Source organism: Nanorana parkeri, unplaced genomic scaffold, assembly GCF_000935625.1.
Source record: "Nanorana parkeri isolate BGI_ZX_2015 unplaced genomic scaffold, ASM93562v1 scaffold1203, whole genome shotgun sequence".
NCBI lineage: Eukaryota > Metazoa > Chordata > Amphibia > Anura > Dicroglossidae > Nanorana > Nanorana parkeri.
Genome location: NW_017307471.1, coordinates 471,500 through 488,886, shown reverse-complemented (window position 1 = coordinate 488,886; position 17,387 = coordinate 471,500). Strand labels below are relative to the sequence as shown.

Sequence of the window (17,387 nt, the reverse complement as noted above, 5' to 3'; positions counted from 1 at the left end):
AAGACCATGTTTGGACAGAAGACACCTTAACAGTGTCTAACAAATTTGTGAAAGACTTAAAGCGGAAGTAAAGCGAAAAAAAGGGCTTTTAGACATAATGTGCTAATATGACCAAGCTGCCAAACCAATCCCCTCCAACACTGCACTTCTCCCTTGCCAGCACTTACATCTTTGCCCAGATCTTCTTCCAGGTTTCAAGTCTTCAGCCACTTGATTGGCTGGGTCCGGATGACGGAACTCCCGTGCTTGCAAACTGGAGTTACTTCATCCTGGTACGCTGGATCTGTGCGCTGACCTGCTCATGCACAGCTCAGTGTACAGAAAGAAAATTGCTGAATGGCAGGGAAATTCTTTTATGGCATAAGAGATTTAAACAATCTATTTTGTCATAGAAAGCCTGCCAGTTGGCAAGTTTTTTTGTAACAACTTTGCTTCCACTTTAACCTGCCATAAACAATTATTAATGGTTTTACAATCTGACCAATAAAGGATTTTGCTGGTAAAAACATGCACAATCATTTTTCATGTACTGTATGTTTATTATCTGACAAGATATTCTCAATGTTAACCATCATCTCCGAGGAACAATAGAGATTGTAAGGAAAATCCATACCTGTCTTTCTCTCCTTAACTTTATTACCAAACATTGCAGAAGCTAGGGTTTAAATCTTGTAATCCTTTATTGGGACAGGCAGTGTTCAAATCTACTTTACAAATTATAATAAACAAACCCATCACCCCCACAGCCCCTCCTTACCATAAATAGGAGAAGCAACTGAAATTTTAATCCTTAGGAAACCCTAACCCAAGTAAAAACAATTTAAAATGTAAAAAGCATTTTAAAGTATTTTTTTTTAGTTTATGCAATGTGAATGAGAACATGTAACTGATATAAAATAGGTGTTATCCCAATTTGGCTGCAAATGTGGACATACACTTTAAAATCAGTTTTAACCAGTTTTGTCCCAGTGGGTATCAAAGATATGATAGAGAGTAAGCCTCTAAAAAAAACTAAGCATTCTACCACACACAAGTTTGATCACCAACCAGAATTCAGTCAATAGTGAAGTCAAACTTGCCAATAACTTGTCAGCTTCAATAAAGTTGGAAAATTGTGATTTTAATGAAAATGAAATTGAAATGGGAAATAATATGGCAGTCATGTAATAAATGTATTGTATTTTGTTTTTGCCGTGTTCGACAAAGGTAAATTGATCCCACCTTCTTACACTCAACTCAAACCACCAATTTATGTCTTTATGATTTAAATTAAATTAAATCATAATTTTGATTACTCAAATTAATTTCCACGTGTTTGGCCAGCCTGAGAGTACCAATAGACATAATAGATAATAATTTCCTGATCTAACTTTTATCAGCTGGATTCTTTATATAATGCATTAAATGCACCCTATTACCTCTTACATACCGTATATACTCGAGTATAAGCCGTCCCAAATATAAGCCGAGGTACCTAATTTTAGCAAAAAAAACTGGGAAAAAGTATTGACCCGAATATAAGCCGAGGGTGGGAAATGAGGCAGCTACTGGTAGATAGATACCATTAAAATACATTAATATTTATTTAAAAGAAAAATAACCTAGCTCTGTAAGTGGAAAAGGGGGTACAGGGCTACATATCATGTACTACGGATCATTTAACCCATTCATATTAGCAGAGGATAATTGTAAATCTATTGTTCAGTGCACTCTATATGTAGTATATAGTACATGTACATATAGAGTGCCTGCAACAATACATTTACAATGATCCTCTGCTAACATGAATGGGTTAAATGATCCATAGTACAGGGCTAAGTTTGATCGAACATCATATATTATATTTAGTTTTTAATTTCCTCTGATACTAGAACTCTGTTTACACAATGTTCTATATCAGGGCTCAAAATTTCCACTCGCCCCCTCGCAATTGGCGAGTGAAAATTGCGTGGGGGCGAGTGAAAATTCAGGGGGGAACTGCTGCCGCTTCTACAGCGGCGATCGCTGTGTCAGTTCTCTCTCCTCGGTCACTGCCGCTACAGAGCGGCCGAGGAAAAGCATCCGCCTGTCCTCCTCCCCCTGCCACCCCCCCCTTCACTTGCCTCTCTCCTCGCTGCTCCGTCCTCTGCCAAGTGAGGGGGGAGAGCCATCTTCCCCCTCACCTGTCACAGAAGTTTTAGCACAGTGCTGTGCTAGAACTCCTGTATTGGAGGTGACAGGTTCAATAAATAGAACCTGTCACCTCCAAATGCTATCACACAGGGGATTGTTAGCTCCTGTGTGATAGCGATAGAGTTAAGTGAAAACAAATTGTTAAAAAAAATAATTAAATACAATTTTTAAAAATAAATACAAAATAATAAAAACATTCTTAAATTTAAATTAAAAGGTGATTAAAAAGTAAATCACGGTCCACTTGCCATGATAACCAGTTGATTGGCAGGCTCCTTCCCTACAGGGACCCGGGCTCCACTGCATAGAAGGAGGACAGGAGCCTGCCAATCAGCTTGTTACTATTCTCTGGGTCATAATTGGCTGGCGTACAGGGACAATGAGGGCATGATGGAACTTGTAGTTCAATTACGACATGTCCCAGCATGCTCTCATTTTACCTGTACTCCCGCACATATCATGGGGGGGCGCAAGAGTTTGTCCTGTCCCGGGCGCCGGTTACTCTGGTTACGCTACTAGGTCTCTGTACTGTGCATCACACCGCCGGTCTCTGTACTGTGCATCACACCGCCGGTCTCTGTACTGTGCATCACACCGCAGGTCTCTGTACTGTGCATCACACCACCGATCTCTGTACTGTGCATCACATCGCCGGTCTCTGTACTGTGTATCGCACCGCCGGTCTCTGTACTCGGCGTTGTTACTGATCTCTGTACTCTGCGTCACACCGCTGACCTGACGGAGTTACGGCCGGGGCAGGGTTGGGGTTAGTGGGACAACTTGTGGCAAGTAACTATTAAGGCCTGGCTAGTAACTTAGGACTTGAAATTTTGAGCCCTGTTCTATATTGTTCACAACAGAGAAGGTTAATCTGAGCGATTAGAAAGAAGTATGAACTGCCCATTTAGGAGGATTGCTACTCAGTTATATATGCAAATTAAAATTATATAACACTAGCTATGGCTATGGGTAGAGAACTTGGTTATATAACAATCTGTTCTTTTTATTTTTTTAATTTGTCATCCTACAACTATCCAGATCCCAAGTCTGACTTCCATTTATTTATTCAATTAATTAGATCAAATCATAAGTCTCCGGGGCAAGCATATTTTTCCTAAGACAAGTCTCCAGTGTATGTCTGGCTGTAGTCAGACTCCATAAATCTACATGACTTGGTTTACATGACAGAAAAATTCACAAGGGATATATGATGAAAAAAGTTTAGCAATAAAAAGTAGAGGTGTTACCCGTGAGCACTAACTATGCTTGCTTTCATTTTCTTTGGTCAAATGGCAGGCAGAGGTGGATTTTTTGCTGTGTCCAAACATTTCTAAAAGTTTTTTTTTTTCTAGTTTTTACACATAACCTAAGATAAAAGATCAGGAATTGTGTACGTCTTTTAAATCCACAGGTTAGTGGACCAGCCAAATGCCACAGACTTTTTAATGTGTACAAGACTAAACATTATATAAAGTTTTTTTTTTTAAATTATTAGAACCCTACAGAAACTTTAGAAGTTTATATTCAAATAGATAAAACCCATTCTCCTATAGTATCTTTAGATTTTCATTTATCAGACAGTGTTAAAAGACAGAAATTAGTATGAATTTTTATTATATGTGTATATGTTACAAAAGGATTGTGGAAGTAGTTGATCTGTGGTTGTGTTTAAAAGCAGACATCATTTCTTAAAAGTCTGTAAATAATATCCAATTGCAGAAATTGTTATTTGTGTTACACAGTTGCCAGCCCTGCTGTCTGGCCCACACATTACCTGCATTTTGTGTATAGTAGTGTATTCAGCAGATGATGTATTTAAGTGGCCTCAGACTGTGCAGAGAGCAGTAACTTAATGATTCATCTTCCCCTCACAACCCAAAAAGCTGTCTATAAGAATGTAGACATGCACAAATAATTACAGCCAGGGTTCGGATAGAAGAGAGATTGCTGACTTTAAAGAAGAACTCTTGGTCATTTATTTTATTACCCTTGCAGTGGTGCTTTTGAACTGCAAGGGTTGGATACTCTTTTGGGATTTGTAAAACCTTCTATAAATTAAATTAAAAAAAATATTTGAAAGAAAAAAAGTTAATCTCTGATATAAAACAGTTCAAAAAGGGATGTAGACTGCCAATTCTTAAGGACTCTTTAGGACGATGGGCTTTAAAGTTAGATCTGTTTCTTTGGCTCACTTCCAGTCTTGGAGCTGAGATTGTGATGTCCAGCCTCTGACAAATATCTGTTGCTGTTTGCAAAAGAGATTGTAAGGGGTATATTCACTAAGCTGCCAAAGGCAGCCAGGTGAATAACCGAACCATAGTGAAGGGAGCCGAACGCCTTTCGGCTATTCACTTCAGCTGAGTACTGTTGATTTGGGCTTCAGCTCCCTTTTAGTACACTTGGGTTCAGCCAAACAGTTTGTCTGAGCCAAAGTGAAGAACACGTTCACCTCAGCCGATCCAACATCTTACGGCAGATCACTCGCTGCTGTTCGCCCTTATTCTCATAGGGGCCAAAAAGCAGTGAATGAATAGCTGAAAGCTGCCGAGCAGCATTCATCTTGGTTATTTTGCTTGCTACCTCAGAGATGGCGAGCAGAATAAAAAAAAATCGAAACAAAAGAAATTAAAAAAAACAGCGTGTGGTCCCTGTCCCAAGCCATACTAGACCTTTTAGATCCTGTAGGAATGTTAGGAGGGACCCCCAGGTCCCCCCCCCCCCCCGCAAAAAAGTCATACCAAGCCCTTTAGGTCTGGTAGGGATTTTAAGTGGGATCCCCACCACCAAAAAACAGAAAAAAATGTGGGGTCCCCCCTAAAATTTCCAACCAGACCCTTAATTGTTTGGCTGAACTTAAGGGCTCTGGCGGCCGCAGTGAGCTGAAGCAATTTCTAATTCATATTAGTGTCATCATGCACTTTCATTGCCTCTCATTGCCATAGAGTTGGTTTTAGAAAGCGTTTGCTTAATGTACGACCAAGTCTGAAAACCTTTGCAGTCACCAAGAGAGATATGACAAATTCACATAGTAGAATTGAACACAATAATGAACTTGCCTCTTTGGATGAGTCCTACGCATCTTTTAGCCAGCCTGATATAGACGTCAATGATTCTATCAATGACTCAAGTTCTATGAAATCAGAGGCCGCATCGCATCTCTCAGTCCCTCAAGTTGCACAAAGTCTTTTCAAATATTTTGCAGTAGGTAACACATCCCAGCTTTCAATACAATGTAAAAACACTGCTTTTCTTTTTGGATATTTCCAAAAGTTGAGAGACGCATCAATAATCTCTAAGCAGTTTCTTCTGCATTTCACAGGATATAGAGACTGCCAAATTCAGAGTGAGCTAAGCAATGAACATTTAGTGCGGAGGGGTATTTTTCTCTAATTACTACCTGCATACCTTGTATTTTCCTGATGTAGATGAAGCTCCATTACAACCTTGTCCCCTAAAATACTGACATTCCATTCCAAAGATGCAAACCTTAAGGAAACAAACCCTCATTCTGTCACATCAGTAACCGGAAGGAATTGCAAAATCAGCTTTCTAAGATCATTGGAATCAAAGTAAATGTACTGAACACAAAGAGAGGTCTGCTCAACCCCACTGATACAGTATATGCTCCTCTGTTTCATCGCACCTTTACACATGTTGCATTGTGCAGCAATGCTAAAAATAAAGCAGGAGCTTTTTTGTGCATTAGGGTGCATTGACAGTCCAATCCAAATGAATGGGTTAACACATGTTCAAATGCAAGAAAATGCATACTTTTAACTGCTGTGACTAAGCCCTACAACATACCTTTAAAATGAGCTGCAATGCTTTCAAAAGTGTAAATTGGCCTTTAAAAAATAAAAGATGCAGACAACATTTCTAGTGTTATCAATACTGCCCAGGAGGCACATGGGTATTTGCAAGCATGTTTGAAGCACCGACATCAACAATAAAGAATTTACAGTACAAATGCAAAACATTGCATGTACAATGTACATACATTACACATACATTACACATACATTTTATTAACATTAAATAGACTTTACATTTATATTACACTTACTTTACTTTACCATTAAACAGACTTTTAATGTACATTATGTACTGATCTCCTTTTAAACAATAGTACCTGGACTTGAACTGGCATTTGAGTTTTCTGCCATAAAGACAAGGTATTCTTTGCTAAAGGTGCCTGTGCATATGCAGAAAATGCTAATTTACATATATTTAGCATATATTGGGCCACTGATGTTTTTGCCATTTGTTAGGTATTAACTTAGAGATTGTTTTAAAGCAGCAGTAGTGCATGCACACACTTTCACACAACAGTTTGTTTTTCTCCCACATGTTGTTGGTAGTCAACTCCTGCCAGGTCCTCCCATCACCATGGATGGCCAACTCTGCTGCAGATCAGGTTACCTGCAACTGATAAGAAGTTTGAGGTTGTCTGAAATATGCTTGTATCGGCATTTTAATTGACAATCTCATCTTCCAAATAAATTCTTTGAGTATAAGGTCAGTATCAACATTATTAATAATACACTTATTGTATTGGGGTTTGTAGAAAGAGAAGCCAAAGACCAATCCAACTGTGAAAACTTACCAATGTTGGACTGCACTTCCAGCATGCTTGCATGTGTGTTGAAATGGCCACCTGTAGTCCCTATCGGAAACCTGTGTGACAACACAGGAGAACAATTGGTAGACACAGCATTGTCACCCTATAAGGGGAAATGTCTGGACAAGGAACTTCATGGCATGATCACCAGGTATTATTTTAATGAACGCTGCATAATTCAAACAATAAAAATTATTTTTGAAATTATAGCTTACATGATATTTTAGTGGTTGGTTTTACATATTTTTAAAACAAATATATGCCTTTAAATACTGTTAATAATTTAGATACATGAGTAAAAAATACCATATTCTTGTTCTACTATGAACTGCTAATTTGTTTATATTGCATTTGTTTCATATTTACTATCAAAAGTGTGCCCATTGGTATACAGTTGGAATGGGCAAATCTGCCTGGGTTTAATTCATGGGCGGTTTGCTGTCTAAAATTTACAAAACATGAATCTTGCTGTTAAATTCCGGCCATTTTTAGGTAGCTGGGCAGTGCTATGGGGGACATTAAACAAAGCAAAAAATAAAACAATTTTAAGTACCTTGCAATGTGTCTTCGAGGGCGACTTTAAAAAAAACGCAAATCTTTTAAATTAAAGTGATATTAAACCCTCACATATTTTTAAATATATCAATGTTACAATATGTTTCTTATTGTTATCCATGCTTGCTTTAGACCTTTGGGCTGCTGTTTCTTTCAAATATTCAGAGTTCAGAATGCAGGGGGGAACTTCCCTTTTGCAAGTGCCTTCGTCCTCCCTCTGTTTCAAGGAGTTGCTCCCTGTGCGTGCTCCTGTGCTAGTCAATGTAATGCGTATGATGGCTCCAGACTTTTTTTTTAAAACAAGCGTTATGTTTAATGTGTAAAGATTGTGGAGCAATGTAATGTTTACAAAGTCTTTTACTTTTAACAAGTTTTATGTATGCTTATTATAAAAACAAAAACAAATAACCTCGATGTGAATGACAGATCTATCTCAGGCAGAAGCTGTCCTGTACACGTTGGGCAGGCTGCATTCTTACGTAATTCTGTAGTCCTAGCACGCACAGGGAGTGACTCCATGGAACACAGAGGGAAGATGTAGGCACTTGCAGAAGGGAAGTTCCCCCAGCATTCTGAACTCTGAAGATTTTAAAGAATTGGTACTAAACTAACAGGAGTTAAATCTTAAAAATTCATGCTGGCACAGTCCTTCCTTCCTGAGGCTGGCTGCCTTTGTTCCCCATGGTCCCTGTGTGTGTTGTAAAGTATCCACCACTCCAAGCTCACTCCCGTGATGGACTACAATCTTAATACAAACTAGTAAACTAAATGTGGGATTGTAGTCTGTCACAGGAGTGAGCCTGGAGCGGTGGCTACTTTACAACACATAGGGAACATGGGGAACAAAAGTAGCCACCCTCCAGAAGGAAGGACGGTATCAGCATGAATTCAGAGATAATTTTGAGGATCTACAGCTGAGTGATACACAAATAAGTTACATGTTTGTTACTAGTTAAGGTACCTGAATGCATTTTTAAGGTTTAAGTCCTGAGTTCAGTGTCACTTTAAGTTCCAGTACATGGAACTTAGGAGAGGATTTTGGCAAGGAAGTGTTGGGGAACTGATGTCCTATCTCACTGGGGGCAATAGGTGGTTACCCCCTCCTTGGCAAACGAGTTCACCTTGCTTGCATGCAGGCTGGAAATATTTACTGCCGTCCTTTTAATATACTAAGACATAATTTATTAGTCACATATTCTTTAAAATGTGAGGTTAGTGTAATTAAAGAAACTCAAAATGGAAATGTATGCAAATAGCTAAACACACAGCTGAAATGCAGGTATGTGAAGTGCTTTACCTGCCAAAGCATTTTAAATCTTTGATTTTGCAGTGGCAGGAAGTTTGGTAGGCAGTGTCTGTACTGCATGCATGTAACATATTTTCCCCCTTCACCCCGTTAGAGTGTCTCGCTATAAAAGAACCAAAACCTATACATTTTCACTGTGAATACATTTTAATAAACCTATGTATTTTAACCATGTATCCAACTGTTTGCCTGGAGTTCTGCTTTTAAAAATCTTTTCTGTTAGACATTTAATTGTCATTTCACACTCACAGGAGCTTTGTAATGACCCATATTTGTTTGTGGATGGAATTAGCCATCATGATTTACACCAAGGACAGCTGGGGAACTGCTGGTTTGTGGCTGCCTGCTCAGGTCTGGCTCTTCATCAAGCTCTCTGGACAAAGGTACCTGCAAAGAAAAGATCCACTTTCATATATACATCCTTAGGGTCAGGAAGTCAGTTAGCAGTTTGACAACAATTCACACCTTCAGCGATGTAAATTGAAGGATTAACACCTATGCAGACTTCCTGAATTCAATTAATGGGATTATGTAACTAGAACAGGGTGGTTCACTGACTTTCAAAAACACAAAACGTACAAACAGCGCTCTTGTAATGGTAATGAGGGGGTAAACAATGTGTGACCCTAAAACGTGTGCAGCCCTGAGACCCAGGAGGAGTGCCTGTGGATATGCAAACTAGAAACAAAAAAACCAAAAGGGCGCAACACTGGGTTGACTAACTGACCGGGTCGGAAGACCCAGGGAAGGTGACGGGAAAATTGTGTGACAATGGGTGCAATGGGCGAAAAACCAATGGATAGCTGAGGAAAAAGAATAAGCACTTACATTTTAATTCATGGGACCAGAGGATGGACGGCCGGTGCTAGCGATCGGGTCATGCGTGGTGTCTACCTGAAACTGGTTGAGTCTGAGGATGTGCATCCACACGGGGAGGGGAGGCTGTGGGCGAGGGAGAAAAGGGGGGGGGGAAAGAGAAACCAGCGGCTGTGGCTCGTGCTGCTCGGTCACTGTCGGCGCAGGCTGGGGCAGTGTGCGGGTGCCGTGGGCTGAGAGTTGTCAGCTGTCAGTCGGGTCTGTGATGGGAAGAGGGTAGTGGCGGGGTGGAAAGGCAGTGAGCAACGCGTTTCGAGGAGTGATACCTCTTTTTCAAGCTCGAGAAGGAACATATCGTGGCGGCGGGAAACCGCCGATTTAAATGTGACAGCTGGGTGGAGCTTAGTGACAGTGGGCGGGGGAGCCGCACGCTCGAAGTTGTGGAGCCTCGGCATGTGTAATATTCGGTAAGAGCTAGTACTACACTAGCCAGGTTGAACAATTGGGGGCAACTTGGAGGTGGATATATAGCCCATGTTCTGTCGGTAGGGGAACGTGCCATGGGCATAACAGACATGGATAGCGAGTCACCTCCGGGGGGAGGCATTAGAAATGTCTTAAAGGACACTCTAAGGTTCATTGTCTAATTGTATATAATCTTAGAAGGGGGGACAATTCGTGGTGTGTGTGTGTTAAAATAGATCTCCTGATTTATGTATGGTGATTCTATTGCAGATTTGAGAGGGGGCTGCTGAAAGGGAGCATTAAATGCAGGTATTTCGTCTCGGGGACCAGTCTACCATATATTGTTTTTAATATATTGTTTTTAATAACGCAAGGAAATAGTTAAAAGTGAGATTTGGGGAGGATCTCAATGGGAATAAAAAATTTGGGACATAAATAATGGACTATAAGAGATGAATAAAAACTGACTTTCAAACCTCCTATCTTGTTCTTGGACAATCAACATGTGCCTTCACACATTCCATGATCATTGGATTAAGGTGTCTGTGTTATCTGTGTGCATGTAAATGCTGGAGTATTTTTCCTGACCCTCATTAGAACTTAAAACTGGCTTAGATAAGCTTTGAAATATATTTAACATTACAGAACAAGCCCAGTTGAAAGTTACTACCATACTACTAGCTATACCATTATACCATTAATACTTCCAGGAGTATTGGATACCTGGTCCCCCTCTGCATTCTGTGGTTTCTCCACCCACCCTCCACGTCACCAGGGGACACAGTAGTAAAGTACAGGCTGATGGGTGGAACTAGAGCAGTGGGCCAGGCATCCAACACACCTAGGAGTGTTTTGAAAGCTGAAAGTGTGGAAATCAGCAGTACAGGCAGCAGGAGAGGTACAGATTAACTTTAATTTATTTTAAAGCAGTTAGCAATACAGATTACTTGTAATGTGTTCAAACATAACATATCCCAGATTCTACATGCACTGTATCAGACGTCTTCCCTTAACAATTTACAGTACATCCAGTTTACACAGCCATCTGCATAAATAGTAGTCCAGTTTTTATAAATGTGCTATTATCAAACACCTCTCTCAACTGCCCCATCGGTGTTATGAACAATATATGTTTTATATTATAGGTTATTCCAAACTGGAAGAAGCAGGAGTGGGACCCAAAAAGACCACACAAATACGCAGGAATTTTCCATTTCCATTTCTGGTGTTTGGGGAATTGGGTAGATGTCATCATTGATGATCGTTTGCCAACCATAGATGGAAATTTGATCTATTGCCATTCCAATGTGAAAAATGAATTCTGGTGTGCTCTGCTAGAGAAGGCGTATGCCAAGTAAGAATCTCTTTCATTTATCAAATTATGAAAATGGAAAAAGTCCAGATGAGCTAATAATTTAATACCATAGCAAGGTTTATCATAAGGAGCATTGTCTAGTCTGTGTCCTAAGGCAAAAATATTATTCATGTTTTCTAGACCATATGCCAAACTCTACTGAAATGTCATGCACGTTATTATCTCTTTGGATTTTTTGTAATATTAAGCATGCAAGATTTGAAAAATGTTTCCTCCTGCACATGAAAGTAACCCCATTGATTGGGGCAATAGTTCAATAACTCCACAACTACATTTTACAATAAAGGTCAGATTTCAGTGCACCTTCCTCCTTAACAGATCCCCCCCCCCAAAAAAAAAAAAATAAGTGGTTCTCTATGACCACATATCATTGTGTTCTGGACCTGATCAAGAATTTGGACCGGATTAAGGTCCCTTACTTATATCTGCCGCCTGGCCTGATTCAATACAGAGTGTACACAAAAGTTCAGAGTAAGATACTTCTGCTTTATTGTTCCGCTTAACATAGTCTTATATAGGCAGCTGAACGTGTATGTTTAAACGTAGCACTGCAAAAGGATTCTAGCTTATAATTGGTTAGATCCATTCATGCATAACTTCCTTCCAGGATGTTTATGTCTTTCGTCTTGGGTGTTGTCCTGAAGAGGAGGCGCCATCTTGGTTTCTTGTACTTCTTACAAGGTGGGAGGGGGTGCTTAAGGAGCAATTTTGAGTAAGGTAAACGAGCAATAGCAAAATAACATATATATTACAATTGATCTATTGAGATAGGCATTTTGTCATAATCATACTCAACCACATCCATTACAATTGTAAGCCAATATAAACTACTACATTATTCAACTGTGTAAATAATAATGTACAGACCTACCCTGCAGAAAGCCAGAGCAGCCGATCAGATTTCAGTTCACTGTAGTCATATGAGTGAAAGTTGATGTCTAATTTGCTGCTGGAGGTTTTTTTTTATTATGCTGTTTGCCTTTTTAGGGCATGTGTTAACGGTCTTTGCATTTGTGTGGATGGCATGAGTGTGACATCAGTTTGAGATCTTTCTGACATCATTCTGAATTCATTGACAGGTGCATTTGATCTGCAGTTGACCTCCTTCAAAAAAAAAAAAATAAGTGGTTCTCTATGACCACATATCATTGTGTTCTGGACCTGATCAAGAATTTGGACCGGATTAAGGTCCCTTACTTATATCTGCCGCCTGGCCTGATTCAATACAGAGTGTACACAAAAGTTCAGAGTAAGATACTTCTGCTTTATTGTTCCGCTTAACATAGTCTTATATAGGCAGCTGAACGTGTATGTTTAAACGTAGCACTGCAAAAGGATTCTAGCTTATAATTGGTTAGATCCATTCATGCATAACTTCCTTCCAGGATGTTTATGTCTTTCGTCTTGGGTGTTGTCCTGAAGAGGAGGCGCCATCTTGGTTTCTTGTACTTCTTACAAGGTGGGAGGGGGTGCTTAAGGAGCAATTTTGAGTAAGGTAAACGAGCAATAGCAAAATAACATATATATTACAATTGATCTATTGAGATAGGCATTTTGTCATAATCATACTCAACCACATCCATTACAATTGTAAGCCAATATAAACTACTACATTATTCAACTGTGTAAATAATAATGTACAGACCTACCCTGCAGAAAGCCAGAGCAGCCGATCAGATTTCAGTTCACTGTAGTCATATGAGTGAAAGTTGATGTCTAATTTGCTGCTGGAGGTTTTTTTTTATTATGCTGTTTGCCTTTTTAGGGCATGTGTTAACGGTCTTTGCATTTGTGTGGATGGCATGAGTGTGACATCAGTTTGAGATCTTTCTGACATCATTCTGAATTCATTGACAGGTGCATTTGATCTGCAGTTGACCTCCTCCTGACCTGCTTTGAGCGGGTTTTGGATTCCCATAAGCTTGTATGCGAATGCAAAGACCATTTAAAAAGCTCATCGATACAGGCCCTTAATGTGCCATTTCATGCGTGTTTTGTGCTCTACTACATATCTTAGGTTATCAGGATCATACGAGTCACTGGATGGTGGTAGCACAGCAGATGCCATAGTGGATTTCACAGGAGCAGTTGTGGAAAGTATTAACTTAACTGATGAAAAGTACATTGTTAACGTGGCTGTGCAGACAAAGTTGTTTGAGGAGCTTCTGAAAGTTCACAGACAGGGAGGGCTGACCTGCTGTCATCTCAAGGTAAGAGTACATCACTATGTATGGAAAAAAAAAGAAAATGTTAACAAAGAGGGTAACATTTTAAATGCTATTGACATATCACAGTTTCATAAAGAGGGTTAAAAAATATAAGAGTCTGTGCATTGCACCAATGCAATGATCGTGAATACAATGCTCTGCAGGCCTCAATGCAAACATGTATTGAATGGATTCGTTGCTAGTGTATTTATTACATTTTTAAAAAGGTGCCTTTTAAAGCATATAGCCAAACAAAATGTATAACCACATGGGGGACATCTTAAAATTATCTTGGTTGAAAAGGATTCACAAAAGCCAAAACTGAGAGACTACAGATAAAGGAAATAATGGGAGACAAATAATGGGGTTAATAATGTGGGTCCATTATTGGGAAATACTAACTGCGATAAGCAGACTGCGTGCTGGGACAATGAAATATGATAGATTGTGTGTTTACTTAACACCAGCTGCAATCACTTAAGATTACATAAAAGCGATCAATGTTTTATACTCCAGCAGGAAATAGTCTGAAGTATGTGCTGAAAGCCTGGATGAAATCTGCATTCCTGAATGAGACCCAAGGGACTTGTGTGTTATTTATCATATGCATGGTATAGATTTCTTGTGAGCATGAGATTTTGTTTTCTTTTGCGATAACATGACCATGGTGCGCTTTGCTCCTTTAGTGTGATAATTTCACCATTTTAATGTGAATTTTAGGGTAAAATTATGGGTATATGAAATTATATTAAACCAAACAGATGCTCAAAAGGTGAAGTAAAACTACAGTTTCATGTCCAAAAAGATACACTTGCCAAGTCTTTGAAGTACAGAAAAGCATAACTGTAATGTCTTACCTTTTTTGGAAAATGTTCAAGATGTGATCTGACAGAGTCATGGTTGCCAATCTTTTGGTTGCCACAGTGATGATATTAACAGGCCCGGACTGTCAATGTGGCAGTTCTGGTATCTGTCCAAATAGCTTTTATAAAATCCTATGGACTGCTAAGCCTCAGTCAGCCACATTTTAGTAAAATAATAAAGTGTACTGTAATCTATATACAATCTTTAATTTGGTCCCACCACATGAATTCATTGATGTGTAAAGATAAGTTATGTACATAGATATGGGCTGCTAGGCTTTGTATGTCAATTCTTCTTTTGAATGTAAGGTTGAGGGGTGTTTCTTTAGCCTGGATGCTTCTGTAACTGCCATAAACCTAGTTCCTACTGGCATAGCCTTAGCAGGGCCGGATTTCCCACAAGGCCAACCAGGGCCCGGCCTCGGGGCAGCAGGGAGTAGAGGGGCAGCAGGGGTGTGGAATCCCTGTCCTCGAAGCCCGGGAGGGTAGTTGTCTTCTACATTTAGCCCTGCTTTGGGCAAGCAGAGCTTAATGTACAGCGGGGAAGCTGCCGCTTGTTTTGTACAAGTGATCTTGGTGACATTGGATGCAGCCTGCAGGTCTGCCATTCTCCATGGGGGGTGCCTGCATACATAGGGGGGGGGCACATTGAGGAACCTGGCCTTGGGGCAGCAGAGAGAGTAAATCCGGCCCTGAGCCTTAGATAACATCATTGAACCAATAGCAAATGCTGATCCTGCTGATGTATAAAACATTTTTTTTGCCATGTTCAGTGGGTTTAGATTTGTACTACTCCATTCTTCAGGCTCCTTCCTACAGTGACGGGGAGAAAGTCACACCTCTAGGACTTGTTAAAGGACATGCATACTCTTTAACAGCTATTAAAAAGGTGACATTGGGTGAGAAGACTCTTTGCTTTGGAAAGACTACCAAACTGTTTATGGTTAGAATGAGGAATCCATGGGGAAAGAAAGAGTGGAAAGGTGCATGGAATGATGAGTAAGTATGACATTTAATAGCATAAAACACTGAGTAATAATTTACTAGAACCTACAAAGGCTTGCAAGTTTTCATTTTCCTACTTGCACTACAAAAAACTATGTCTACGGTACACTATGTAAGTATAATAATAGATGATGAGCCAATTCAACGTGTAAGCAATAGGCCATTAAACACACCTCCTCCAATACAAATCAATCTTATCAAATGCCTTCCAATATGAGTAAAGCAGCAAGATTGTGCCAAAGAAATGAGGAAGGCAGATCAAGCCAAGTGATGAGGACTGAAAGTCCAGGCTAAAGTCAAAAGCAAAGGCAAATAGCCCAGGCTAAATTGATGTTACGATCAAGCATCTTCGTCATACATGCTATTCATGAAGAAGTTTGAATTGAGCCCATTTGGGTTGAATGAGACCTGATGAGCAGTGCTGTTATCATATGCGCCAGCTCCATACCAGTTTCTTACTAAAGACATAAAATGGTGGCTTTGCAAATTTGGTCTGCATGAAAATCTCAGCTAATAAAAGGGGCTTAGAGAAATATCCGGTGGAAGTAAAGTGACAGATCCACCTTCATTTTAGTGTTTTTAGCACTAAAAGGAGCCCCAAGGTCTGAATTTCACTAACGAGCAATGAACAATAACAAATCCAGAGCTTCTAAGTATATAAGTGCCAGAGATAAGGTGTCTATGTTACTAGGTTAGAAGTTAATTGATCAGGAACTGCCAAGAATAAAGATACTGTTCTAAATGAGAGGGATATGTTGACTTGGAGAACTTATACTGAAACCAATTGTTCTAAGTGCATCCTACTTGTAAGAGAGATGTAGACAATGAAGACAGACTATGGGGTCTATTCACTAAGCTGCCGAAGGATCTAGCCGTTGCTTTGGCTGATACTTCGGCTAGCTTCGGCCCCAGGACCCCACTCAGCTCCTGAAGTCGGCCAAGCGGCTCAGTCCAGCCAAAGGCATATGCTTCGGCTCGACTGAGCCGAGGTGAAAGCCAAAGCTGGCCAAACGGCCGGCCTTTGGCTGACTGAGAGCCTGCTACTGACTGCTGGGCGGAGCCAGCCGTCATCTCACGGCTAGCTCCGGCCACTTGCACAGACAGATCAGCGTCCCTGGTTACCAGGTAACCAGGGACGCTGATCTCCAGATAGCCCAACTCTCCCGGACGCTCCAGGAGTCTCCCACTATTAAATAGTAGCTCCCGGCCGCCCCGGGAGAGAAACACTTTCTCCGGGAAAGTTTTACTCTGCTCGATCGGGCAGAGTAAACCTTTCTCTGCTCTGTTGTCTTTTTTTTTTTCCATGTGACATCGGAGCCGTTGCCCGCGGTCAGAATAAAAAGAAAAAAAAACACCATAGGGATGCATAGCTACATAGCTACAGCAGAGGGGACCTGAAATTCTCCATCAGGTCCCCTCTAGTGATTGACAGCAGCAGAGGGCAGGTGCAATAGCTAGTTTGCTATTGGCTATTGCAAAGTGAAATAGCCAATAGGAATCTACCTAGGCATTCCTATGGTTTTTTTTTATTCTGACGGCAGCAGAACCGCCCTGCCAATAGAAAACAGTTGGGCAGAGCTAGCTGTCACTGCTAGCTCCGCCCAATCGTTTTCTATTTTTTTTAAACTTTTTTAACTGTTTTTCTATTCTGCACGGTACCTCTGAGGTACCGAGCAAAATAGCCAAGCCAAAAGCAGCTTGGCGGCATTCGGCTATTCACTCACTGCTGTTCGGCATCTATGAGAATAGACCGAACAGCAGCGAGTAGCCTGCCGGAGGTTCGGCTTAGCCGATCCTGAGGTTGGATCGGCTTAATCGAACTCCTTCTGCACTTTGGGTCGGCCGAACATGCTGAGCATGTTCGGCCGACCCGAAGCCACCCAATGTATGGCTGATTTCAGCCGGTATACGGCTGGAATCAGCCGTACAAGCCTGAAGTGAATAGCCGAACAGCGTTCAGCTCACTTCGCTTTGGGTTGCTTAGTCACTTGGCTGCCTCTGGCAG

At 40.5% G+C, this 17,387-nt stretch overlaps 1 protein-coding gene across 1 annotated transcript in view; it reads left to right on the top strand.

The window, feature by feature from the left end:
* The window catches only part of LOC108796967 (calpain-5-like), a 41,243-nt gene that overhangs the window by 11,940 nt on the left and 11,916 nt on the right, over positions 1–17,387 (top strand). The window contains exons 3-6 of the mRNA XM_018568536.1: positions 8,903–9,034; positions 11,078–11,286; positions 13,325–13,517; positions 15,183–15,376. Of these exons, the coding sequence (XP_018424038.1) occupies positions 8,903–9,034; positions 11,078–11,286; positions 13,325–13,517; positions 15,183–15,376 (728 nt within the window). The remainder of the gene's footprint in view (positions 1–8,902; positions 9,035–11,077; positions 11,287–13,324; positions 13,518–15,182; positions 15,377–17,387) is intronic.